This window comes from Hirundo rustica, chromosome 9 (assembly GCF_015227805.2).
Source record: "Hirundo rustica isolate bHirRus1 chromosome 9, bHirRus1.pri.v3, whole genome shotgun sequence".
NCBI lineage: Eukaryota > Metazoa > Chordata > Aves > Passeriformes > Hirundinidae > Hirundo > Hirundo rustica.
Window position 1 is genome coordinate 5,443,719 of NC_053458.1, and position 26,533 is coordinate 5,470,251.

A 26,533-nucleotide genomic window follows, 5' to 3' on the forward strand; every position below is an offset into this window, starting at 1 on the left:
GAGGGGGGAAGGGAAGTCATTCTTCTGACTGAGCTAACAGAGACCTCCAGCAAAATGAATGTTATCCACCTAATGCTGTTCCAGCACAGGTACTGAATCATTCTGCTTTTTACGCAAGAAGGAAATTTTAAATTTCCCTCTGAAGGATTTAGATTGTTTAATCAGTGACTTAAGCAAAAAAAGAAAATCTCAAGAGAAAAATAAAAACAAATGCTGACAATCAGTAACAGCACTGTTGGGAACACAAAGAGATAGAGCAAGTGAAAATCTAAGCTGGCAAACTCTTGCCTTAGGACATTGTATATATAATGAGATGGAGGACTGCAGAGAGCATAAACTCACCACTTATTTCTTCTTCAGATATGTGACATTCTGGTTAAGAGCAGAAATTATTGTACAGAAAGGGACAGGGTGTTAGAGTGTAGGGTGTTAAGAGGAAGAAAAAGAGACTGGGAAACCTTAATTCATATTGGAGTTAACAGGGGAATAATTTAAGAGGGCAGGTTTAATAAGCAGTAGTTCTGGAAATAGATTGTAAAAATGGAAGTAGAATATAAAATCAAACCCTGAATGTTGGTTTGAAACACAGCACCAGTTCAGGCACTTCTTTCTTGTTTTGAAGTGCATGTCACGAGCGGTTCAGGGAGATGTATCCAAAGTTGACAGTTATATTTTTAATGGGTATCTTCCATGTTCCCAGGCACTCTGTGTGCTGCTGCTGTGTGTGCTGATCTCTCACAGTGCTGGTCAGTTCTGCCCTCATTTCCTATTAAGTTGCCCAAATGTAAAATCCTGTTGTTGGTAGCGTTGACGATTCATCGTTCACCCCCAAATGCACAATCCTGTCCCAGCTCTGTTCAGCCCAAAGGATATTACATCTCTATTATTCTTCTTTGATGCACATCTCCTGCATGACTGAGTGGGTTTGGTGACATTACTGTGCTTTTGTGGAAAAGGACTTAATAAACTGTTCCCTGCCCTTGGAAAATTTTTCCTGGAGAAGGGTGGAGTGTTCCTTTCAGGGCATCACGTACACTGGGCCATTGAATTCAAGTAGCAGAAGAAAAAACTAGGCCAAATCAGCCAGGCACAGCCAGATACCCAGTTTTAGGACCTGGGGCAGTAAAGAAAGCTTTTTTTTTTTCTTTTTTTCCCCAAGGTTAAGAGCAGATCTGTTGGTATAAATGTGATGAGATGCTGGGGGGTTGCAAATGCAGTGGAACATGTAAATTAAGGACTGTTCTGTTGGAATCATCTGTTAGAGATCATTCAGGGAATTGAATACGGTGATGTTAATGTCAGATGTACAGGTGTGCAGTTCAACAACACTCCAGCTGCACCAACTGGCTACAGCCAGCATCAAACACAGCACTGTCCCTGCTGGGCCTTGGGGAGCACTGCTGAGCTGCAGCAGCTGAGGACCCCATCTGTAAAGCAAATACAGGACAAGGTGCTGGATGTGGAAACACTTTCAGAGCCACAGGATCCTCCCAGAGACAAGGCACTAAAGTGGCAGTCTCATTTTCCAGGTGCCCAGACTGGTTTGTAGGGCTAGTGTGATGGAAGCTTTGATTTGTCAATGTGATCAAATTTATTGAGACAGAATAAAATGAAAACAGCCATGATCATCTATCCATAAAGTCATGGAATAATCTAAGACAGAGGTTCATAATTTGGACCTTTGGGAATCATCTAGTCCAATTCCTTGCTCAAACTGGACCACTGTCCTCATGTTTGACCTTCCCTATTAATGGAAAAAATCCCTTTATCTTGACAGACTTTTCTTTGTTGCAGCACATGTCTGTCACCTCCCATCCTGTCACTGTGGCTCCATCTTCACTATTCCTTCCTATTTTGGAGTTGAAGGCAGCAATGATATCTTCCTTTGAACCTTCTCTTTTGTCGGCCGAACAAGTTCTGGTTCCCCAACCTCTCCTTATTTGTAGTCTCTCATTTCAGATGATTTTGTCAGATAATTGACAATGATGCAATTCTGTAATCAGGATACAGGTTTTGCTTTGTTCATTCACTGCTGTCACAGCTTTATCACATCCAAAATATAACTTGAACGTTAATTCATGTCTCAGGTTTTAAGCACTTGGCTTCCAGGTCTACTTAGCAGAGGGTTCCAGACTCCTGAGAACTCCTTTTCCATGGGATTATTTCTGTCAGCAGAGCTGTAGTTCCCTGGGCATGGTGGGTTACAGTTCCTTTTATTCTAAGTGTATGTGATTCTTCAGATTGTCATAAATGCAGCTTTACCCCTTTACCCCATCCCATCTGAGCCCACCGAGTGCCTCTGGACCCACAGACATGCTGCACCTGCCTGGAGCTGTGTCCTGACTGAGCAGCCCTAAGCCAACCTCAATCTCCCAAAGGATCCGCAGGGACTAACACGAGAAGTTTTTGGCAGAGTAAGGAACCAAATCCAGTTTTTCTGACGTCCTGTTCCTTTTCTTGAAGCGTGAAATTATTCTTTTTACATCAAAGGAAATTCAGCAAACTCAAAGCCGAGCAGTTTATCCCCAGTGGTGAGATGACTTTGTCTGTGGCTCGTGGGCAGTGAATTACATCTCCTTTTTGATGATGATTACATGGCTTTGGTGATCTCAGCATTTTACTTAGCTAAAGATGTAAATTAATTTAGGATTTGTAATGCTCGTGCTGCAATTCTACCAGTGCTGAAAAGTTTTAAGTAATACCTACACAAAATGTGTTTTTCCTTTATGGAAATGCGTTTAGAGCTTAAGTCTCAGCAGTGACCTTTGCAGAGGGCTGACCAAGTTCTGTAGGAGAACCAACTGAAAAAACCTGCTGGCTCTGTTGTGATGTTTGTGTTGTTCTGTTCTTGGGCAGTGTTATCTTGTGAGGGAGTCACTTTTTCATGCAGCATCGCCTGCTAGGACATTTGCAATGTTTCCGTCGCCCCGATCGATTTGGAGCTTTTGCTTGTTGTTGATAGCCATAAAGTTTAAACACCAGCATTTAAACGTTTTCCCTATTGGTCTAATGTGCTCCTGCAGTTTATAGACAGGAGGGGTCATAAAAGAGTTGGATGCTGCCTTTTTATGGCTACAATTAATCTTGCAGTTATTTCAGTAGGAGAGTAGCAGGAAAATGAAAGTTGAGTGTGTGAAGCTCTTGTATGTGTAATTATTGAACAGGCCAATAAATTAAACTACTAAAAACATAAAAGGTTTTCAGAAATCTCAAGTAGCTTTTCATTGCTTGGTGCTTTTGTTTTTTCCATTCTCTTGCTACTTGCTTGCTGAAATTCAGATTACCTGATTTTTATATTTATCCTTTTGTTTGTTTATTGAGGGAAGGCTGCAGGAATCGCAGTTGTTTAACTATTATGAGTGATGTGAAAAGGAAACAATTTCTGGGAATCAAAGGCAAAACATAATTTGAAAAATGAAATGTTTTAACTGAATGAAGTAGTATTGCAAGAGCACAGTCAGCAAACATTTTCTCATTTTTTAAATGGGTGAATTATGGTGTGAGGAAAATAAGTGAATATTGAATTACTTTATCTTAACATTACTGACATTCAAATAGCTTCTGCATTTTAGTATCAGAATGAATTGTATATTGAAGCTGGGTTTCCTTGTTCTACCACCTTTTCTTTGATGGGTATATTTCCTCTCTTTCTCCATCCCTGCAGTTGTAGGATTCTGTTTTCATTCACACTGAAATCTTGTGAGGTTTTAATAAGGGTCTCATGACACTCCATCCTGCTTCCTTTAGGATTAGGATCATGATTAAGCCTGGTCTAATATGCAGTCTCTGCATGCTTTGGTGGGTAATTTCTGTAATTTAAGCCTCGCAGTGGAGATTTTTAGTGCCTGCGATGCTTTCAGTGAGACTGTGCTCCGGGGTGAGGGTCACAGGCAGCGCTGCCTGCACGTGTGAGAGTGCTGTGAGTCCGCCCTGTGCCTTTGTGGGCTGCACTGGGAGCCTTAATCAAGGCTTGGCTTTAGCAGGAGCTCCAGCCTCCTTTCTAGGCACACTGTGTCCATGACTACATTTGAAGTGACACGTTTCAGCTCGCCCTTTTTGTCTTGTGTTTTAACCCACTACAACACATTTGGAATTTTTGCACTAAAACGCAGAGACCTGAGCAGCTTTGTTACGGCACACGTTGGGCTCGTGCCAGTTCTTGCACCCCTTTTCTGGCCTGTGTTCTTACCCTGTCACTGGAGATCCCTAGGTTGTATGAGACTGTGATTCTCTGTTTTGGCAGAGGTTGCAAACATAACCACACTTCTCTTTTTTCCTGTACAGGGATTAACGTGTGTAACACCTTTGACATTCGATTTCATTTCCCGCCACTGCGTGTGCATTTACGTGTGCAAAATGATTCTTGTGTATTGAGAAATGCACACAGACACACAGAGAAAAAGAACAATTGGTCATTCCAGTGTTTCACCAGGTGGATCGGCCCCATGTGGAGTGTGACTGAGAAACAGAAATTAACATACTGAATTCCACTGGAATTCGCATTGCTGCTTCACAATTCCTGCCTCTAGACATGTTGCAAATGTCAGACTTGGAGCTGAGTTGTGAGAACCAGCAGGGAGATTTGTAATGAAGTCAAGGTGTTGGTGGTGAGGGAAGGTCTTTTCTTCCCATCCACGGGTCTACACATCAGTGTTCTCGTGCAACAGCCCGAACACATTCAATTAAAATTGCCATCTAAGCTGCCTGTTTCATCCTCTAAAAAAGAAGACAGGTAGGGGTTTCTTTGTATGTATATAAAAGATGAAATGTTCATCTGAGATAAGAACTGCAATTATTTAATAGCATCAGAGCCTTCTCAGACTTACTTTCTTTTGCACATAAAAGGGTGAGGACATACTAGAATTAATTAAATCTATGCTGGTCTACTGAATCCTTTTTTTTTTTTTTTTTTTTTTTTTCCTTTTTCCTGAGTTCTTCATGTCCTCTTGGCTCCTTTGAGCAGCATTTCACTTCTCAATAACCTTTAAAACCTCAGAAGAATTGTCACTTCAGCGTGGAAAAACCAGCATCTCCCCTTGGGATGAGCCAGGACCTTGGTGCAGCAGTGTCCATGTTGTGGCCGTGCAGGTGCTGCCAGGAATGGGTGGGAAGCCTCCCTGCAGCTGCTGGGGCTGGGCTGGGACACTGCACTCAGTTCTTCCTTCTGGCATGAAGTTTTGGGAAGTCCTGAATGCTGTTTTATTCAGTCCTTTGACAGAACAGAGAGGAGATACTGTCCTGGCAGATACGAGGTGAAATACCAATGCTGCACCATCCTCAGGGCAAGCTTCTAATTTTAATTTTAAGAGTACAGACTTCAGGAAGCAGGAAAAAGTGTTTTACAATGAATTCTGGCAGTGTCCTGGAGACCCGTATAATTTTGCTTTCTATGATTTTATCACTCATCTTGGTGGGTTTCATTATGTTTGCTCATCGAGGGACCTTTTGTGCCTTTATTTTCCCTCGTGACAAGGAGCGCTTCTGCGACCATAATCTCTTTTACAAATAGATCTCATCTCAATGCTGCTCAACTCCTTCATCCTTTGTACAGTTTTGTCCCCCTTAGCGTTCTGTGGGGCTTTTTCCTCCCTGTTTTGATTAGAATTGGAATAATCTGTGCACAGGAGAGAGTAAGTGAGCCCGGGAGGAAGGGAGATGGAGGAGCAGCCGCTGACGCCGAGGCTCAGGACCCCCTCAGGGCTGAGCCTCGTCAGGGGCCGTGGCTGTGTGGAACCAGCCACAAACCAGAGCATCCCCCCCTCCCAGTGCCAGGGCACGGCCTTGCTCCTGGATTAGCCCTGGGATGAAGGGGAAGGAGCCACAGGAACGCCCTGCTCTCGTTTGTGCTTGAGCAGCTGCAGAGGTGGAGCTGCCTCCCCTGAAGTGTTTGTTGGTGCTTCTGTGCCTGTCCTGGGCTGGCACCGCCAGCAGAGCACCCACTGTGCTGACAGCACACCAGCAAAAGGTGGTGCCTGTTCCAGTAACAGCCTGGCACGGCTGCTAATTCCAATTCTGGGCTCTTCCCTACGACTCTGACACCTCTGACCTTGTTTTAATGCTGTTCCAGCTTTTCAGAGGAGGAACTGAAAAGCTTTTCTGCCTGTCAGGTACCCCTAAGCACCTGATCTTGTTGTAACTTCTACTGTTCAATTTTTTAAAATATTTGATGCTGGCATGCTTGGAAACAGCATCTAAAGCAGGTTGCTTCAGCTGAAAATGGCTGGGAAGAAATCAAGATAAAAAGCTATTGGTAAGATTTTCTAATCTCTTAGATTTCCCAGAGTACAAGCTTTTGTATAGTCTATGCAAAATGAAAATGTTTTGTGTAGTGCATGTAAAATGAAAAAACCCATCCTGTGATAGTAGATTTAATTAAATGAATCTGTGAGGAAAATTTAAAGTGGGCTTTGGAAGAGGTAATCAAATACTTCAACTATTGTATCTCTAGGCAGATACAATGTTTTGGTTTTTACAAAGGAAAAGCCTGTCCAAGCTTCTAAATAGAGCTTTTGATTATTTTAATCAATGGTTTCTTTACAGCTTGCACAATATGTTTACTTCTAAGAAACAGCGATGCTGTGGAAGATCACAATAGAACAATCTATGTGTTTTCTCATAAATAAAGTTCTGTTCTGTTTCCATAATTACCTGTTATCTGCTGTGAAACCTGGAGAAATGGTTCCTGCTTCATTATATTCAAGCCAGACAGTGAACTGAACAGCTCTTAAGGGATTAAAGAAACATTGTCACCCTTAAAACCGCATTTTTAAGTTCCTTTTTGCACATAACTACTTTACTACAAGCCCATTCTAAATTGTTCTTCTGTCCCATAACCACCAAGCACTTAAACAACCAACTTAAATCATGATTTGTAATTTCAGCACCAAGACATGCTTCAGAAAAGCGGATCCAACACGGCTCCTGGAATAGCAGTCCCTGTTTCCTTTGTAATTAAGTAATTGTGCTTGCAGTGTAATTAAGCAGTTGAGTTTGCAGCAGGGCATTGCTGAAGCCAGTGGGGTTCTGCCCAGGCTGTGCCCTGCGGCACAGAGCTTGTGGCTGTGTGAGGTTTCAGGGGGCTGGCAGAGGGGGTTGGTATCGAGCAGTGAAACTGAGGAGTAGCAGGAGGAGTGGAACAGAGATTGCAGCCAGCTCAGAGGGGTCCCTCATCTGACACCAGTGAGGTTTGAGAGATATTTGTGTTAATGCAGGTACTGTACATTTGGCAAAAGCAGCCTCCCAAGGTGGGTGTGAAGAAGAAGAAGAGCGTGACCAGGAAATACAGGAGGATGTCCTGTGCCAAGAGCAGGGTGAGCAGCACGTGGGGCACTGAGCAGCGCTCCAGGGGAAGGGCTGGGAAGCAGGAGTCTGGTGCCAGTGGTGGAGCTCTCCTGGTCCTGCCCTCCGTGCTGAGGCAGTGTAGGAAATGAGGATGTCGGTGAGTGGCTCTCAGGGGACGTGCAGGACATCTTCCCATCAGTCCTGGAGCTACAGGTCTGGCAGCCATGAGCCCTGGGTTTGTTTTGGCTCTGCTGCTGCCTTGTGGTGGGGCTGTGGTGACTGAAGTGGTTAAAAACATCACCATCTGCAAAAAAGTGATGTCATTTTGTCAAGGCTGCTGCTATGCTGTCATAACTGGGTGACTGGAATATGTCTGATTATATTCCTCTTTGATAGACACCAGCTAATAATAGGGCTAATAGTAATATTATAATAGCTAATACATTGTGATTGGGTTTTTCCATCGGGTTAAAAGCTTTTAACTGTGGTGCTCTTGTTGGTCTAATTTCTTGCCAGTTTTTGTAAACTGAGTAAAAGTTGAGCACATGGGACATTTTAGGTTGACTGTTGCCCTTCCACAATCCCTTATTTAAATTTTTCTTCCACAGCTCTTCACTAAGATACTTTCTTAAGGTACTGTTTTCCAAGAAGTGTAGGTAAGGAGTAAAGCCTAGATGTTCACAAGTACACCAAGAAATATCTACAGGATCCAGACTGAGGCTTCTGAAAGAGATTGTCAGTGTTTAAATGCAGCCTTTGGGATGCGTCAGTGTAGGCAGCAGCTTCTCAGGTAAATGCTGTAAACGAATGGATTCTAGGAAGCAATTCCTTTGGCAGACTCTCCTGTAGTGATGGTTGGCGAGGGGGCATCTGGCCATGCCTGTGCTTTGCTAACATGTGTACATGCATCAGTAGCTCCGTGAAGGCAGTGAGGTGCGCAGGCTCGGACAAAAACTGAGCTTAAGCAACTTCTTCAAAACCATCCGTGTGAATGTTTAAAAAACCAAAAAAAGTGGGAGTTCTAAATCTGTGTAGCCTTTAGGCACAGACCATCTCTCCCATATGTGCCCTCAGATTTTGCCTCTTGCTCTTCTACTGCCTGCTGTAGCTGGATTTTATTGTCCTGAAATGAAAGGTCACTGTTGGTACTTCCAGTTGCTGTTGGACTGGGAGCGTGGATTTTTGGGTTGTTGAGAGGTCAGCTCAGCATTGTCTCAGTACCAGTCATGCTCCATTGCTTAGTGTGTCTCAAGCTATTCCTTGTTGTGTTCTGTGAGCTGGAAATCTTGATTGAGAAGGTTTAAAGAGAAGTATTTAGGCAGACATGTGTATCGGGATAATGGAGAAAAATGAGAATTTTCATTGTTCTTCTCTTTCCCTCCTTTCATTGTTACACTGTGCAGGTGTAAACATTATACCTTGTTTTGCTTGAAATGCAGATTTGTCCTTTGAAATGATGCTTGGAATGCAAACCAGAAGAAGTGACAGATCTAAACTGCCGGTGGCCTCAAGATCAGGGGAGGCCTGAATTCTGAGCACAGCTTGAGTCCTAATGCACAAGATTTCTGTTTATTTAACAGTGGCCTTTGCATTGTGCTTGTACATAACAGCTCCTCTCCACCCCTCTGAGTTCTGCTTTACAGTTTCTTTCCAGAGTACTGAGCAAGGAATTTCCATGTGTTTCTGTTTTCTTTAAGAGGTTGAAGCCCATGATATTCTCAGCATATGGTATGAAATATTTATTATTGTTTTTAAAGGTTGATTTTAGGAGACAGTCTGTGATGTGACTGCATTTAGTAACATAAATGAAAAGTCCTTTTCTTTTTGCATATATTTAAGAAGCTACAAGGAGTTAGTCATGGTGAGTTCTAAATACCAGGGAGACGACCACTGTGAAAATGTTTCCGAAGGAAGTAGCTGGAAGCTACAGAAGGATGTTTAGAAAAGGCCAATTTAAACTAAATAAAAATGTAATCCCTGTTATAAATAATAAATGAAGAAATCTCTAAAATTGTGTAAAAGAATTAAAAGAAAAACATATCTGGGATTCTGGTTCCTGCAAAAAGTGTATTCAATGACTCTGCAAAATCAGGGATTAACTTCAGAACTGTGGGGTCAGTTCTTAACTTTACATAGCCTAACAACAATTTTTCATGTTCCTCTCCTTCACTTGGATGTTTTTCATTCATTTCCTATGGTTTTGGTTTGGAAAAAGCAGTGTTTTGTTCCAGAGTGTAAAGCAGCTGCTGCTGGAAGCTGTCGTGTAACGTATGTTCCAGAAGGAGTGAATGTGTCCCTCTCTGCTCAACAAATATTTTGAGAACAAGGGCTGATGTTTCTGGCTTTCAAGACATTTTCTCTCCTCCTGAGCCAAATGAAAAATTTTCATAGTAAAAACCCACACGTGTGCTGCCTGACTTCCTCTTTACTGTAATTACTTAAGCACTTTCCCAAACTCTAGAGATCCTGGGAGATCAAAACTGGCTGGATGGAGAGAGTGGAGAGGTTTGAGAGGGGAAGGAGGAACAGCAGCCCCAGGAGTGATGGTTCAGTGCATGGTTAAGGCAGCCAAGGATGACATGTGCCAGTGCACACAACAATGGATGCAGAAATCTGTCTTGAAAAAGACAATTACTGCACGTGGAGCTCTAACACATTGTGTAGAGTGCAGTGGCTGTCAGCTAAAACCAAGTTAAGAGCTGAACCTACACAGCAGAGACTGGGCTGACCAAGTCATGCTGTTCTGTTGATTGAAAAGCAGTGAGAGCACCACGTCCTCCTCTGTAACAGGCTCACAGAGTCTGTTTGCTTCCCTGTGTAACCTGGGTCATGGAGACTGGGTACGTGCTGGAGTCTGGATGCTGGGGTGACTTGTAGGCTGGTTTAATGTTTTGTGTGGCCCCAAAGTGTGACCTGCATTGAAAATGTAATTAAGTAATACATTAGAACATTGTTACGACCGCACTTCTCCAGGCATAGTCACTCAGGATATCAGGGTTTCTTCAAACATGAGGAAAGAAGCATTTTATTTTGATGATTTCACGTGTCTACTCTTGTTTTGGATTGTGGGTTTTTGTTGGTTTTGATTTTTTTAACCTAACAGAATGAATCGCTCTTTGGTATCCAGACATTTTTCATACTTCAGTTGCTTTTTTGGGATGATGCAAGAGAATATTTCCTTCACATTCTGAAGGTTATGTTGGTTCAGCTCAGCCTTTGTATTAATTCCAGCTGGGGATCATGAGAAATGTGTGTTGCTCCGGGACTGAAGTGTAATTGTGACACGGATCAAAATCTCTGCCAGGCTGTTCTTTCCCTCTCCTAAAGCAGATTAGCAGCCTGGCATCTGTTTTCTTTGGGGAGGACGGCAGAGATGCCCAGAGAGCAGAGGAGCTGCCTCACAGCTGCCCTTTGTGCCTTCAGTGGAAGTGCTGTGCTTGCCAGCCATGCCTTGGCTGGTGCTTGGGGTCTTGAGGCAAAGCCCTTCAATCTGCCAGAGCCTTTCCCCTGAGCTCCGTGTGTCTTCACTCCTGCAGTTGCCAGGTGGGAAAGACCTACATAAAGAAAGCTCTGTCTCGTTGTCAGAGGTGGTTTTGGAAAGGTTGGGCACTCTGAGTACAGTTATTTAAAGTTCTGACATCAGAGTCCCTCAAGTCTTGGGTGGCTGTGTAGGAAATTATAGCTGACCTGCATAGGAAATGAGGTGTACTTTCAACCTGAATGTCATAAAAATTACTTTATCTAGACCAAGTGCAATCTTAACCTACTATACATGTGACAGAACTTGGTCTCAGAGATCTATTCTGCTTCTTTTAGTTATGATAGGTTGGAAAGAAAGTCTTCCTGATTTCTGTTCAGAAGGAAGAGGAAGAAATTGCATTTGCACATTTAATGACATGCCTGCTACTCAACAGCCACTATCAAAGGTTTGGCTTTTAAAGCAGAAGCACTGACAAGCTCTCATTGAGGGACACAGCCAGTCACCTTTCTGATCTGTCTTTTTTTTTTTGAACTTGCATCACTGTGTTTTGCAAACGTTGGAACACTGGTGGAAGTTTCAGTAAGTTAGTAAAAGCTGTGTTTTTAGGGTGGTTTAAAAAGTTAAACAGAGCACAGTACAGAAACTGATGCAGAAGATCTGCAGCCCAGACTTGGAGCTCCTGACTGCCAGAACAATAACAATTCAGCTCCAAAGCTGTGTGCGCTGAGCTGGCTGTTGTTAGTTTTGGACAGAACCACAGAGAGCCTGATAATGGAACATAATACATCAAGATTTAAAAAAAAAAAAAAAATCTGTGTCACTGTGTTAGGGAAAACAAGAGTTGTGTCACTTCTCAGTGGTTCTTGATTGAATCGTGACCTCGTTATTAAGATACTGTGAATGTTAATAAGCTACTGTGTGTATTTCGTGATATGTGATTTGACTTAGAAAAATGTATTTTACAACATAATTAGAGGTCGTGCTAAGCAAGTTGAAGAGCGGGTGGCTGAGAGGTGGTAAAAGACATGGGCAGCTGCTATAAAGTGGAAAGGTTATTAGACAAGGGGCTGTGAACAGCCTTACAAGGCTCATATGATTAAAGTTGAAAAATAAACCTTATTAAAAGGATATTTGGTATTAGATTTATTGAAGAGAGAGGGTTGAGAGTTGCCTTTATCAATTTACACCTGTCTCTTTGGTTTCATCACACAGTTGTTTCTTTAGCTTAGCAAGAATCAGCCTGATCCAGGAAACTAGATAAGAGAAACACAGATAAGATACAGCTCTTAAGAGTAGTGGCAAATGAAGTGGACTCACTTGTACAGAAATCCTCACTGACTGAAGTCTGTAAGTCAGAATAGGTGCCTGTGTTAAAGAGACACTCTTGTTTAAACGAGTTGTTGATGCAGAAAGTCGGTGTTTGCTGTGCCAGCATTTAAGGTCCCGAGGCTTTTAGCCATGGGGAGTTCTCTCTCTGCACACTGACAGCGGTGACACTCACTGTTTATAGGTGAAGGTGTTTGGCCCAGCTGCTGCAAGGCACAGCAAACTCTGACACTGCAAGAAACTCCACCTCACAGTCATGGATACTCCATCCAAGTCACTGGGAAGGAATTGTCAGGGCAAAAATTGTGGTGTTCAATTAAGGGGGAACTCCACAGGTGAGGGAGAACCACTCTCCTTTCTTCTCCCCAACCATGGATCATTATTGGAAGGTCACAGAATCACAGATTTGTCAGGGTTGGAGATATCCAGTGCAATGCCCCTGCTGAGGCAGGGTCAGCTGAAGCAGGTGACACAGGAACGTGTCCAGGTGGGTTGGAATGTTTCCAGAGAGGGAGACTCCACGACCTCCCTGGGCAGCTGTTCCAGCACTCTGCCAGCCTCAGCATAAGGAAGTTCTGGAAAATGTCTCCAGAGAAAGTCACAGGTGTCAAGAAACCTTTTTTCTGTTCTGTGATCCTTGGAGAGGTGCTTTTGTCAACATGTGGAAACCTGGAGAAATCTTTCAGAGGTGCCCGGTCACATTGATGGCAAATATGATCAGGGAGGTTTTGCACCTTGTAGTAGCTCATCACCTGATTGGTGGCAGAGCCTTCACGGAGTTAATGAGTAGAATGTTAATGAGTAGAAGTTACCCAATATACATCCATGTGGACTGTGTTATATATACTATCTGTATCTATCATGAACACTTCCTTTCATCTCTGATGTGCAGGGAGTATGCCCAGAGCTAACGAGGCGCTGTGGTTTAGGTGCAGGAAGCTGGTTTGGCATGTTTTGCTGCCGAGCCCCGTTTGAAGTCGTTTGCAGCCTTTCAGGATTGGGAAGCGACAGTCGCATTCCAGCAGCCCCTGCTGTCTGAACAAGCTCTGGCTCCTTCCCTTCTGATCAAAAGCGTTTGGTGAAAGGTGCAGCTTGGATCCTTTAAAGCATCTCATTATGGGTTATATTTAGAAGTGTGAAGAATACATTATTAATTACAAGGATGCTCCAAAGCAAAGAAGCTGTTTTATCCATGCCCTTGATGAACAGAAAAGTTCCTGTGCTGAAGAAAGGTTATGCAATTAACAGTATATTCATTAGGAGTTCATCAGATAGCAAACTATGCTTATCTTCAGGATGGTACTGGAATATCTGACAATTTCCTAGTTACTGCCTAAGTGATAAGGAAGAGTGAGAGACAAGAACTGCCAGTTCCTGATAGATAAATTTTTATAAATTTCTTGATTATATAAATTTTACTGCCAGTAAGATTTATATAATACAGTTTACATATCTGTTATGTGCTAGGTTTTTTTATATATATATACATATATAATATTTTACATCTCACTTTACAGGCCAAGTACTCTCTTTCCTTGCTGGAAAGAACTGGAGGTGGAAGTTTGCCCCACATATTTCTCGGTTGCTAAATGAGCACAGTGTGTGGACACTGTGAGGATCATTACCAGTTTTTTGCTCCCTTTTGTTCCCACAAAACCCCTCTTACCAGGGTGGCTCTCCTGGGTTCATCATTCTGGGTGTTTGCTTTGACCTGCTCGGTGCTCTCAAATCCAGTCTGTGCAATGGCCCTCTGAATTTCTCCAGCTTCAGGGATTTTTGTCATTATTTTCAGTACTTAAAAAATACAATTTTTCTGTCTTCAAATTCAGACTGGCATCTGGTAATTGATTTTTGCTAATTGTGTGATAAAGTCAGGTGAATTTTTTTTTAACTGTGCTTTAAAGCCTATTTTTGAGTTGAGGATTAATTTGCTTCTAGAAGAAGTCAAGTGCCTAAATATGCCAGAATATGTATGAAATAAACTGCCATCTGGAATTTGCTTCTGGATTTGTTGTAATAGAAATGGAGCAATCTGGGATGCATACTTTGGGGCATTCTAGAAATTAATATATAGGAAGAAAAATAGAAAAATCTGTCCTGGTGCTGTGCTTAGCTGCTTGCATAAGAATTTGACAGGTGACCAAGGTGATAATGTCTGGTAGGCTGGGACTAAGTGAGCTACTGCCAGTGGGGAGAATGAATTATTTTTAGAAACTTATGTTTTAAACAGTTCAGGGTCACAGTGCCAACAATTTGAAGAGAGCCTAGAAAACTCTGTCACTTTTATCTATAAACTAAAGCCAGTCAAATAACATTTGATTCAATAAAAAGTAAATTTGTCCCTTTTCTAAAAGTATCTGTGCAGAAATTGTTCCAAGATGCTTTCAAACTGCTGCGTTACAAATCCATACAGGGAGGGATGATTGATTTATTGTGTGCTGCAATCTGGAGTATTTTATCACTGAATCTTTAGTGAGGAAAGTTGATGTTGTTAAAGCTGCAATGTATTTAGCCCCAAAGCCTGGGAATAAAGCAGGAAGCATTATTGGATCAGTACAGCTCAGGAGAATACAGCTGTTTCCTGTGTTTCTGTGGGGATCAGCTCTTTCCATGCTCCCTGCCAACTCAGACCAGGAGGGGTGGGTTTGGAGCAAGGGTGGGCTCAGGTGTGCCCGTGGGATGCCCAGGCCACGGGAATTAGGCACATGGCTGGCACCTGCAGAGGTGACAGAAGCCTTGTCATGAGTCCCAGCTGGGGGGGGCTCTGTCCCCAGCTCTGCCACGTCCCCAGGGCTCTGCTCAGCAGCTCAGCACATCCATTTGTCACCTCTGGCTGCGTGAGAAAGTTTCAGTCGTCGAAGAATCTGTTTGCCCACAAGGCTCCGGAATCACTGATCTCGGGCAGGAACAAGTTTTCCTTTCAGAAGCTGCATTTAGGGTAAATTAGCTGACTTCCATTCATGCCCAGCTTGTGCTGCCGTAACCTCCCGACTCTCATTTCTGCCTTGACGCTCCTCTTTCTCCCCGGAGCTTGTCTGTGTTTGAACTCTGCTCATTCCCAGCTACTTTGCTCCCAGCCCGTGCTGGGTCAGCTGTTACCCTCGGCGGTTTTATTGTCCTAAGGCTCGCCTGAATCACTGCTGCCTTTAAAGCATCACGCATCGCTGATCAAGGGGGGACACAGCGGATCGTGATCGATTTTTAAAGGTCGGTTTTAGCCAGGTTTCGTTTTCCACAGTAGGCGTCCCTGGAAAAAAGGAGAGGCAGAGGATTGGTGTTGAGAAATGGAGCTCAGCTCTCAACCACGTCAAAGATTGGAGTTCCATTTGATTTCTGGGTTATAGGAAAGGCAAAATCCTTTTGGGTTTTTTTCCCCCTTTTTTTCTTTTTCTCTTTTCTCCCCTGACCTCCCCCATTACTGTTAATACAGAAGGGAAGGCTGAACTGCATTGCAACTGGCAATGTGTACACAGATTGACAGGGTAATTATTGATGTAGACAGTGGTGGGATGGGAGGTTTGACAGGACAATGTTGTACATCACTCTCTTTCAAACAAGCTCTAGAAACAATAGAATTTAAATAGAATTTAAAGATGTTATGTTCGGGGTAGAAAAAAGCAGAGTGTTTTTTCTGACCTTCTTAACCAAAGTCATGTCATTGTTGGATTTTTTTTTTTCTTTTTTTTAAGCTTAGCTTTTGACTGAGCATGAAAAATGCCTCTCACAAAAGAGAATATTTAATAGCTTTTCTATTAGAAAACTATCTCTAAAGAAAATTTTGAGTCCTGGGTTTTGCTGGCAGGCCTGGGTGTTTGCTAACTACCAAAGTCAACTGTCAGTTTAATATGAAATTGTTTGAGATCAGCAGTGCACATTGCTGCTTTGCTTCTGCCAGGAACAGGTTCTTCTTCAGCTGTTCTGGTTTACTTTGATGTCTAGGATTTTATTTTCCCTGTGGTTTTTATTGGTATCTCCTTGCCCCTCTGCCAAGCTATGGCATGACCAACTGATCCTTGAGATGAGAGAAAACCACCAGTGAAGAAGAAATAAAGTTTTAAGTAGTACAAAGTAATCTGAAGAAATCTTATGTGCAAACTCAGGTTTTCAAACTCAGTAGCCAGGATAATGTCTTAGAGACACAACTCCTCTTGAAGGCAAGTTCTGCTCTTGTTTAGAGGAGGAGCAGAGAGAAAGGCAGGAGGCTCTGGTGGTTTCACAAGGAGGGGCCATGTTAGGGTTTTAAACAGCTCTCCACTTTAAGTCCAGGCTAAATTATGGATTTTCCTCTTCCATCAAGAAGAACATGCAAAGGGCCAGAGTTGGTAGAAATAGTTGGGGGAAAGTTGGCAGATGGCCTCTGACTTGAGTGTATCAAAATCTCCTTCTTTATTCCTTTAAACAATGCGGGCTGTGCTTCACTGTCATTAAGCAGGGCTGTACACATTTCTTCTCTGAATTAATCTGAGTAAATGTTTCTCCTGACCATATGGATATGGTGTCAGAAAAGATGAGAAACTGGCATTTGGAGGTGGCACATGGCTCCTGGGCTCTCCCATGGCTGCACACTGTGCAATAATGCTTTACTCAGATGGAGCTGGGCTGCACCAGCCTCACCCTGTTCACATTTCTGCCTTGCCCCATGGAGTCGAGATCAGCCCTGCCACAGGTCACACCACAAGCGTGGTTTATCATGGTTATTGTGTGTGTTGGTGCTGTCCAGAATCTGCAGAAAATGGTAGCAAGGAATGGAGCTGGAATCCCAGGGTTATCATGTGTCTCATTCAGGTTTATTAAAGGATTTGTACATCCTGACCAAGGCAGTGCCTCGAGGCATTTACCATCAGAGCCATCAGGACACTGCTGATCTTACAGAGAGGGCTGGGTGGAGCAGAAAGGCCAAGGCAAGGACTGGCCTTGAAGGATTGCTGACAATATCTGTGGAACTGCTCAGTTTCCCCTGGAAAGGCAGCTTTTGTCTCAAGGTGCTCGGGAAGGAACTTTAGGGAATGAACTTTTGCCATGAATTCTCACGCGTGCAGTGGCAGGTAAGGAAATGTGGTTTGTTTGGGAGCAGAAAGCCCTCGCTGCATCACGTGCATCTCTCTCATGCCTGATAACCTGTCATGGTCTCTTAGAAACTGGTTTCTCTGTGCACAAGCAGACTTGACACTGGGGGAATGTCACAGTGTATTCCACAGGCACTAGTTAAAAAAACACTGTTGTTTTACAAGCAGTAGATGGTTAAAAAATGGAATTTAATGAGGATCAGCAGCCTTATATCCTCCCTGCTGTTAAACATCTGTTCTTGTAAATTCTTAAATTTCAGAAGTATGACCATGAGGAGCAGTTTAAAGGCAATTAAAAAGCTTTCTGATTCCTGCTGAAAGTATCACGATTTTCCTGCAGTTTGAGACCAAGAAGGATCATGTAATCATCCCGTTTGACCTCCTGTTTACCATGGGCCATTGGCCTAGATTTGGATTTACCCCAAACAAACCGACTTGAATTTAAGGACTTTATTTCTCAGCAGCAAGGCCTGTTGGGCACATCAGGTAGAGAACAGAAGTGCTATTGGAACAGTATCTGCAGAAGCTCTGAGATGGATTAGGTGAGATGTGCTCAGGTGATCTCAGCAAAAGAGCATTTGCTGTGTTTACAGGAATACAAAATCAGCTGAAGTCCTGCCAGTCAGACTGGGGAAGGAAATGCTTTTTGTACCCGAGTTTGATGGTAGTTTTGATTTTTTTAAATAGATGAGTAAGACCTAGGAACTGAGGATAAGGTACACTGGAAGGCCAAGAGTAGCAGTCCTTTCTGTGCAGCTTGCTGTCCTGGGCTGTGGCAGTATTCAGGATTCCAGGTGTGCCAGGGTAGCTCTGAACCTGCGATTCCTCCTGACCCATGCATGTGACTCATGTTGTGAGACATGGAGCTTAGCTAAAACCTGCTGCCATTTGTCTTTGCAGCCTGCCATAGAGATCTCTCACCTCCTTGCTCTGTGCCCAAATACAGTTTGTATTACCTGTTAAAACTACTGGCACGACACCAGAGAATCATTTCCTTACTCGAGGTTGGTTGTAGTGTCTGTGCTTTTGGAACACACTTTTCCTATTAAAGTTACCTCACTGTCACTCGAACAGTGTGTCTGTGTTTCAGTAATTAGGATTAATCCTGGGATTTTGAATTCGTGATTATATTACTCTGATGTCAGAGGTGATAATCACCAGTGTGCTAATCTCACAAAAGCGAGGTTCCTGCTATCTCTTTTAGACAAGCTGAACCCTTTGTGTGCTAAGCTTATTTTCTCTCTCCAGTTTCAAGGTAGAGGAGTTGGAGACTCATCAGAGACTCCTAATTCATGGTGTTGTAAAGAGCCCTTCTTGCAAGCCCCCAAGAATGCAGTTAATAAGGGCCATACTGTGCAGTGCAATGGAGGGAAATCTGTGCAAATCCTCTTCTGTAACCTGGGAACTTCTGAACATAAGTCATCATCACACAAATCACACACTGAATCTAGCTGTTTATCAGGTGTATCAACTGTTAATACTGTTCCTGACATTTTACAGTATAGTTTCTTAGTCACCTTTCCTAATCTGTCTTTTGAGTTGCTTAAATTATGTTGAAAGTTTAAAGGCAGTTCCCGTAAGGTAATGATCTTTTTGTGCAGGAAGAATAGATTTTTCACTATTCCTGTGCCTTTGCATGCTGCCACAAAGGTTATGGCACATCAGGCTGTACTCACACACTCACAAATGTAGTCAGGTAGCATCAGTTCCAGCTCCCAGGCCCTGGGAATTGGTGCTGTCAGCGTGCCCCAGGTTGCCCAGAACGGAGTTTCCTGTGGGAGCAGATGGATGGGGCGGCTGCTTCTGTCAACAAAGGCGTCACTGGTGGTGGGTTGGTCTCATTCCAAGTCTCACTGCTGTAATCTTAATTCACTTAAGCCACTAATCATGACATTTGTTTTGGCCTGGGCTGCTTTCAACTGAAATTGTAGAGTTGCCTGTATTTTCTCAGAGATCTCAAGTGTATGTGTAACACAGATATGGTGAGCAGCCCGAGTGCTGCTGCTGGATGAGCTGCATTGGCTTTTGTAGAAGTTACAAGTTCATGTAAGTCTTGCTATCCCAGCAGGCTGATGCTTGTACTGTGTTCCTTTACACGTCAGAAGGGGAGTTCGTGCAGCTCCGAACCTTAGTGGGAACAATCTTTGATCAGCGTTCCCCACAGTGTGTTCTGTCTCTGTGTGCTGCTGATGCTCAGATCCAAACTCAGCTGAGCTTCAGGGGAGTCCCAGTGTGCTCACAGTGCTCTGTGCACCGGGGCCAGACTCACTCCCAGGACATGGGAATCATCCAGCACAGATGCTGCCATCCCCACACAAACACTCCTGATCCTAACGTGGCACAGCGAGGCATCAGGGAGATCAAGTGTAACAAACATGATACAACACACCTTACAGAATCACACCCACAGTCTGATGTGTCCTGAAGGGCTGAGGAAAGCAAGCTGAAAGAGTGACCTGTCCTGAGCTGCTAAGAGCTGGTGGTGAACGGGGAGACGCCAGCGTTCCTCACAGCCGCCCACAGCTGGGGGAAGGGGCAGGGGAGGAAAGTACCAGTCAGACAAACCTTCAGCTGTGACAATAGTTTAAGTCAGAAGATGGATTTTAAACCATGCTTCTTAGGCACCTTGAATACTTCAATGGGAAACTTTGAGCTGTAAGTCAGTAGTGAGTGTAGACTGGGATATACATTCATACACACACACACATTTATATAAAGAACTGTATATGCAAACTTGTGACTGAGATTTTTTTCTGAATCACAAATCTTCAGTGATTGGGAATGCTGAGTTCTGAATTTGCCTAAGCAATCTCTGCCTGTCAGCTCCCCTTCTCTCTGCAGAACAGTTGCTCATTTACCAGGTTGGCTTGTTTTGTCTGGAGACAAACTGGATTCTAGTCCTGTACTTGAGCAGGTGTAAACACTTTTTTTGTTCTTGGTACATCTCTGAGGCAGTTCTGCCAGCTGTGACAAAAGATTTAAGGACAGTGTTTGAGGAGGGGAGGTCCTTGTTAAAGAACGTTCTTTAAAAAAAACAAAAGCTGACAACTAAACCATTGCTGGAGGAAAGAGGGAGGTAGGAATTTTAAGTTCCATAATGAAAGTAGTGGAAATATTTGTGGGAACAGTTCATTGGCATGGCAGAAAATAATTAAACCATTTTAGCATTGAGTTTTCTCTGTTGTAGAAAAAAAAAGTTTTGGGTTGGAGCTTCTGAAGAACCTGGGAAAACCACAAGGGGCAGTCTGGAGAGGATGGGGAGTTATTTCAGCAGAGATAGAGGAGCTGTTCAGACCTGTAAGATGATGTATTTCCACAAAGGGCGTTCTTTTCAGTCTGCTGATGAAAAGTCTTGTGGGTTTCCCACCAGTAGAAGCTGCTTAATTGCATTTTATGTATGCTCTTAGAGTACCTGTTTGGTGAGAACCTGACAAATGGTCTTCTGAAAGTAAATCAATTTTGTTTTCTTGGGCTTTCTTGAATACACATGATGTCCGGAGCCTGAAAAGCACAGCAGTGGCACAAGAGGAAGCAAACAGTGGGGCGCCAGTTAGGCTCTATGGTTCTCTGAAAGACTTTGTAGCCTCCTATAAAGAGAAAGAAGAATGTGCCATTGGCGGTAGTGAGTAAATGGAACCTTCTTGTCTTCTTTGCTCTTGTCTCCTTATAAATAAACCATTGTTGTCCATCCTTGGCATTTGCAGTTCATTGTGATAAATTGGTCTTGATGTGTCTGACATTTCAACCACGTTGTTTAATGGTGCTTTTCTGAAAAGGCAGATCTTGCTATAACTCCCCTGGTCCAGAATGCATCCAGGGTAAGGGCACTCACCATCACACACAGCACTAACCCTTTCCTTTCCGGCTGCACAGAGAGGGGAGGAGGAAGTAAAACATTTTGGTCACGTCAGCCCAAGAGGCCTGGGTTTGTGTAAGCCGTGCACAGAAACAGAAATGTGAGGTCTGGACTGCAGTTGCTGAAAGCCTCTCTAATAATGTGGACAGGAACATGGATTCCACTTGCATCTGCAGCCTCTTGGGGGAGAGGGGAGGAAAACTCCCAGCCTGATGGAAATGCAGATGTGTTTTCACCAAAGTTTTGCTTTGAGTTTTGTGCAAGATCCCCTTTCTGTTACCTGCCAGTGCTTACAAGTCATTGGCTTCCATGCACCGATTGCTTGGGTGCAGAAACCACTGGAACACAGAGATTTGATGAATTGTGACCAACAGCAGCTTCTCTTGCTGCGTCTCTGAAAGTTCAAGCTTTGATTTACATACTTTAAATGTCTTTAATTATTTTGTCAGGGAGATAATTAACACAGAGATTGCTTTCCATAAATAGGAACCTTCTTTGTACCTTTCCAAACCTTTCAGCTTCCCAAAGCTATTAAGCATCTGCCCATAGTAGCCAAGAAAAAGTAATGCCCATCCTTTAAACTGTGACCAATGAGTAACCTTTTGCTGGTTAATGATCCCAGTGTGTGATGATAGCATTTTATGATTATATTTCACCTTCTTCAAAATCAGGTGTGTTCTCACCTGTCTTGATCCACTTGATTCTCAACAGAGAATTACAGTGAGGATCGAAACAGATTTTGCATCACCATTGCCAGAGCAAGAAGAACTAGAACAGTTTTGAGGGATGTGAACCCGTAACCTGATTAACAAATGTCTCTGTGACATTTTTGGTATCCCAGTTTTCCCAGTGTGCCAGTCCAATCCAGACCTTAGTGCAGTACAAAACCTGCAGCTTAGAGGGATGGGGACACAGGACCTGGCCTGCATTGGCAGATACACTGATCCTGGCGGGGTCTTGTTGGGGAGCCTTTCCAATGTTTTTAACAATGTTTTGCTGGAAAAATAATCCCAAAGCCAAAGTAAGGATCCCTTTTGTCCTCCCCCCGTAATCATGCAACATTCATAAATGTTATTTAGGTATGCAAGTGAGCAAATTTCACAGAAATGCTGTCACGCCTCAGGGTTATAAAACTTCATTACATCTGTTATTAACTGTCTGTCTGAGGCAGGACCTAATTTTTCTCGATGTATTGGTTGCCCACAGCTTCTCAAAACTGCTTCTTACAGCACTTCAAGGCGCTAAGACAGAGGAATGCAGGGATGAAATGGCACTGCTCTGCAGTGGCTGACTGATGCTTCGGGGCTGTGCGATGCCCTTTCACAGCCTCCTGGTGTAGGTGGAAGGGGAGGTTTCATTCTCATCCTCTCTCACTAGGGAAACTATTGTGTAAATACTTTCACCAGGGCAGGATAATGTGAAGGCTTTAATTCAGGATTTAGGTTCCCCCCTGCTCAGTAGACCTGCAGCCATACACAGCATTATTATCATTAATACCGATGGAAGAGCTATTTGGGTACACGTAATTTTTTGAAGAGAGAAATCGGTCTGTTTAATAAGCAAATCCTGCCAAACTGGATGATGATTCCGGAATGCCAAACAATTGTTTAAACTGTGGAACATTTGCATTTCAGCAGCCTTGTCACAATAAATGTAGATCTGTTGCTCTTTACACTAGTATGAAGGAAAAAAAATAGGAATTTTAGCAATGCAAACTAGTTATGAGAGAATGAGCTTCACAGCTTACTTGGTTCCAGATAAATCTGGCAGATTCTTTTTCATAGTTGTGTTCTTGCCTGTACTGGGGTTTTTGCTTCTGCGGGTCCTCCTGTGTCTCATGTCTGACATCACAGTTGCCTTCGATTTACGCAGTTACAGCTCAGTTTGTTAAATATCTGCAAGTTCCTGCTTGTCCTCGCTGCCTTTTCCTCAGCTTTGCTGACCACAATCTGCCCAGATCGTTATGTTTAGAAATTGCCTTGCCAAACATGGACGTACATACACCCTGGCAGTACTAAAAGGAGGGAATTTGTTTTTCCTGGCTCAGCTGCAGGTGGTTTGTGCAGAGCTGCTGTGCTGTGTGCAGGGGCTGAACAGCTCCAGCTCCGGGTGTTGGGCAGGGAGGCAGAGCTGGGCAGTGCTGGTGCTGCACTGAGCATCCCTCCCTGTATGAACCAGCCCAGGTTCTCAGCTGGAATCCCTGCTGGTCTGTTGGAACAATTTTCAGCTCATTTTGGCTGAGTTGGGCTCTAAACAAAGGCTGAGGGTGGTGTTTGTTTTATTTGCAGGCTCCTGGAAGGGGTTGGCTGGGGCAGGCACAGGCAGGGCCTCGTTCCCAGGGCAGCCTGTGCAAGGAAACCTGATTGAAGAGGCAGCAGGTTGACTTGGGATTTCATTCCACTGTGTCTCAGGATTGAGCCATCCGAAGTAAAAGTAACTTTAACAGCATAAACAATGTTAGAAATGTTTAGAAATATATTTAACTTCTGTTTATTTCTTTTTTTTTTTTTTCTTCCAGCCAAACAAGTGTGTCCATCTGAAAAAATGAGCTGTGGAGACTTAAGCAACAAGTGCATCCCTTTGTCCTGGAGATGTGATGGGCAGAAGGATTGTGAAAGCGGAATTGATGAGGCTGGTTGCACTCCTGGTGAGTTAATGCAGATGCAACGTGTCCGTTTAGGACGAGAGAAGTCCTGGAGTGACTGTTACAAATTACAAATTGCATGGAAAGGGATGACTTTTCCTGCCAGCAAACTTAGTCATTCTACTTTGCAGTGCTAACTGATGACTTTCAGAAACAGAGAGGAAAGAAAGATTCTCCAGCTGGGGCTGGCTGGAGAATGTGAACTGTATGAAGAATTAAGTATTATTATTTGGGTTAGGTGATATGGACAGCACTTCAATAAGGCTCAAACCTTGCTCTGTGGCAGCTCAGCAGGTTCCTGCTGTGTCCTTGTCCCTGCAGAGTGGGGACAGACTGAGGCTGGCTTCTGCTGGGGTAGAACAGACAGTCCTGGCCATTGACAGCTTGTTGGTTTCACTGGACAGAGATAGAATGATGAACTGTGTACCCATCACTGTTTTAAATTCAGTCCCCAAATGGCCACTGCCTTTCATTAGGCCTTTCTGTGCTGAATCAAAGAGCCCTGTAAGAGTGTTTGCAGTCTGTGAAAACTCCTACACTGTGTGATCAAACCATTTCTCGGGCTGCCTTTTTGATAGACCAGATATATTAGTTCTTTATGCTTCTTGATGCCAAATATTCTCTTTGGAATGAATGCTTGACTCATTTTTGTGGCTCCCTTTGATATTCCAGTTGTTTTCCAACTTTCTTTTTACACAGACCACCAGAATTTAGGGAATATCAGAAGTAAATTCACCTTTCTGATTTCTAATGCTGTTCTAATTAAATTCTTTGTGTGCAAATGTTCCCAGGCTTTTAAGAAGCTCTCTAAGTTCTGTGTATTTGCCCATCCCTCAGTATTTCTGGTGCTGCATGTGGTATCAGCAATGTTATTTTTACTTCCAGGTTACTGGTGAAAGGGTTAATGATTACATTCAAGCACAAATTGAAGTTTCTTCATTTGAAAACTGGATTTTGGGCTCTGATTCCTGCCTAGTTCATAATCCACATTATATCTTTTCTTTGAAGCTGTATAATGAAATTTGTTTTACATGAACATTTTGGGGTTCTGAGTGGATTGCTGTGGACAAATTTCTTTGCAGACAGCATTATGAAACAAAATATTATCAAAACTTTTACTCTGTGAGCAACTTGTTCCACTACTTAGTTCTCTTTGTTAAAGTATTTTTTCTTGGTCCTTTTTTGATTTTTCCTTTTATTGGTTTTCCATGTGAAACTCTTAAGGTTTTCTCTTTAGTGCGTCCATTTTTTATTTTCTTTGAATGGGAGGCTTGAATTAGAGACAAATTCAGAAGATAATTGTAACTGCTATTTTCCTGATATGAGTTAGTGAAATGAGAACTATTTTTTACACTGGTGGCTGCCTCCCCTGATTTAATGCTGCTGCTCACACCAGTGGGAATGGTCTCATGGAGTCTTTTAGTTATAATAAAAATCTACTTGAAATTGCTTTGAACTTTTTTTCCCAAAGCCTTGGGTAACCCCCAAAATGAATGTAAATATGTTCTGAATGCCACATATTTTCAGCATAATGATGCTATTAATGGATTTTAAAATAGCTGAGTGTTTCTGTTCTGCATGTTTCAGCATCTCTACTCTTACTTAGCTTCCAGTTTTAGTGCATGTGCAGGTTCTTAAAAATGGAAATTTAATCCAAGGACAAATTACCACATTTTGATAGTTGTTGGATGACTGGTGAGAAATAAATTAGGAGCTTTCAACCAGTTTCTAATGACTGAGCGTTGTCCCCACACCCTGGAAGTCTCTGCTGAGTGTGCCTGTGGGATGAGCCATTCTCTGGCACGAGGAGCAGGGGAAAAGGCACTGACAGGTAAACTTGGAACATCCTGGGTGGGTGCAAACATCAAAAACTTTCAGTCCTGAGAGCTCAACTCAGCATCTTTCCGAGGTCAAAACTGGCTTTGAGAGGGAAGCAGGAGGCACAGCTGAATGGCTGCAGTGGGAGTACTGTTGCCTGTCAAATGAGGATCTTTTCCTTATGGATGAGAACAATTGTGTGAGCTGTTTCAACAGGGAGCTTGTGGAGGATGGACGGCTGTCCTCTCCCTTACCCAAATCTGATAAACCTCACTAAGCCTATCCAGTGATACTCTTGTTAACATTCCCATTTCGTCTCTGGTTAGAATCCTCCTTTCTCTGTTTCCTCTTATCTCAGCAGCATGCAGTATCCTGACCACTTCAGAGCCCTTCTTCTCTTTGTTTTGTTAATTTAATCTCTGCACTCAGGTTTTTATTCTCATTTTATGAGAAGCTTCAGCACTGCCTGTCACTGCCCTTGGAGCACAGCACCCTGTCACAGAGCTGACCAACTTGTCTATAAATAACACATCCTGCTGGATAAATGCTCGGAAGGGGATTTATTTATTTGTGCACAGAATAATTTCTGTGGTGAGAGCCTGCATGTGCAATAAACAAGTGGATGATGACTTGAAGATGGTGTGAGTGAGGGCATCCAGAAAAAAAAAACCCTAAGCTCTTTCTAAATCCATGTTAGTAAAGCTATTACTGCAACCTCATGTGACACTTCAAAAATATTTTAACTGGGTATACTCTTGATTTTTCATAGGAATAACTGGCTCTTGGATTTAAAATTCTTCAAGAGGATTTAATACAGAGTTTATGAACCTTATTTCTGCCTGCATTTCTGCGTTGGTAGTTTGTACCAGTAACAAGATTGTGCCAGTATCCAGGAGCAAAGCTTGGCTGTGCAAGAACCTGTCCCTGTGTGAGGATGTGCCCAAGTGAAGGGAGGATCTCCTGCAGGAGAGGACTGTAATGATTATGGTATAGAATCATCCAAAACTGTAGGAACAGTGTAGGTGTATTATGGTTCTTCCTCCTCCAGCAGTTTCCTTTCC

At 43.1% G+C, this 26,533-nt stretch overlaps 1 protein-coding gene across 3 annotated transcripts in view; it reads left to right on the forward strand.

Moving 5' to 3' along the window:
- The window catches only part of LRP8 (LDL receptor related protein 8), a 167,666-nt gene that overhangs the window by 105,772 nt on the left and 35,361 nt on the right, over positions 1–26,533 (forward strand). For all 3 annotated transcript variants that reach the window (XM_040072797.2, XM_040072798.2, XM_040072799.2), the window contains one exon: positions 23,529–23,657. In XM_040072797.2, the coding sequence (XP_039928731.1) occupies positions 23,529–23,657 (129 nt within the window). The remainder of the gene's footprint in view (positions 1–23,528; positions 23,658–26,533) is intronic.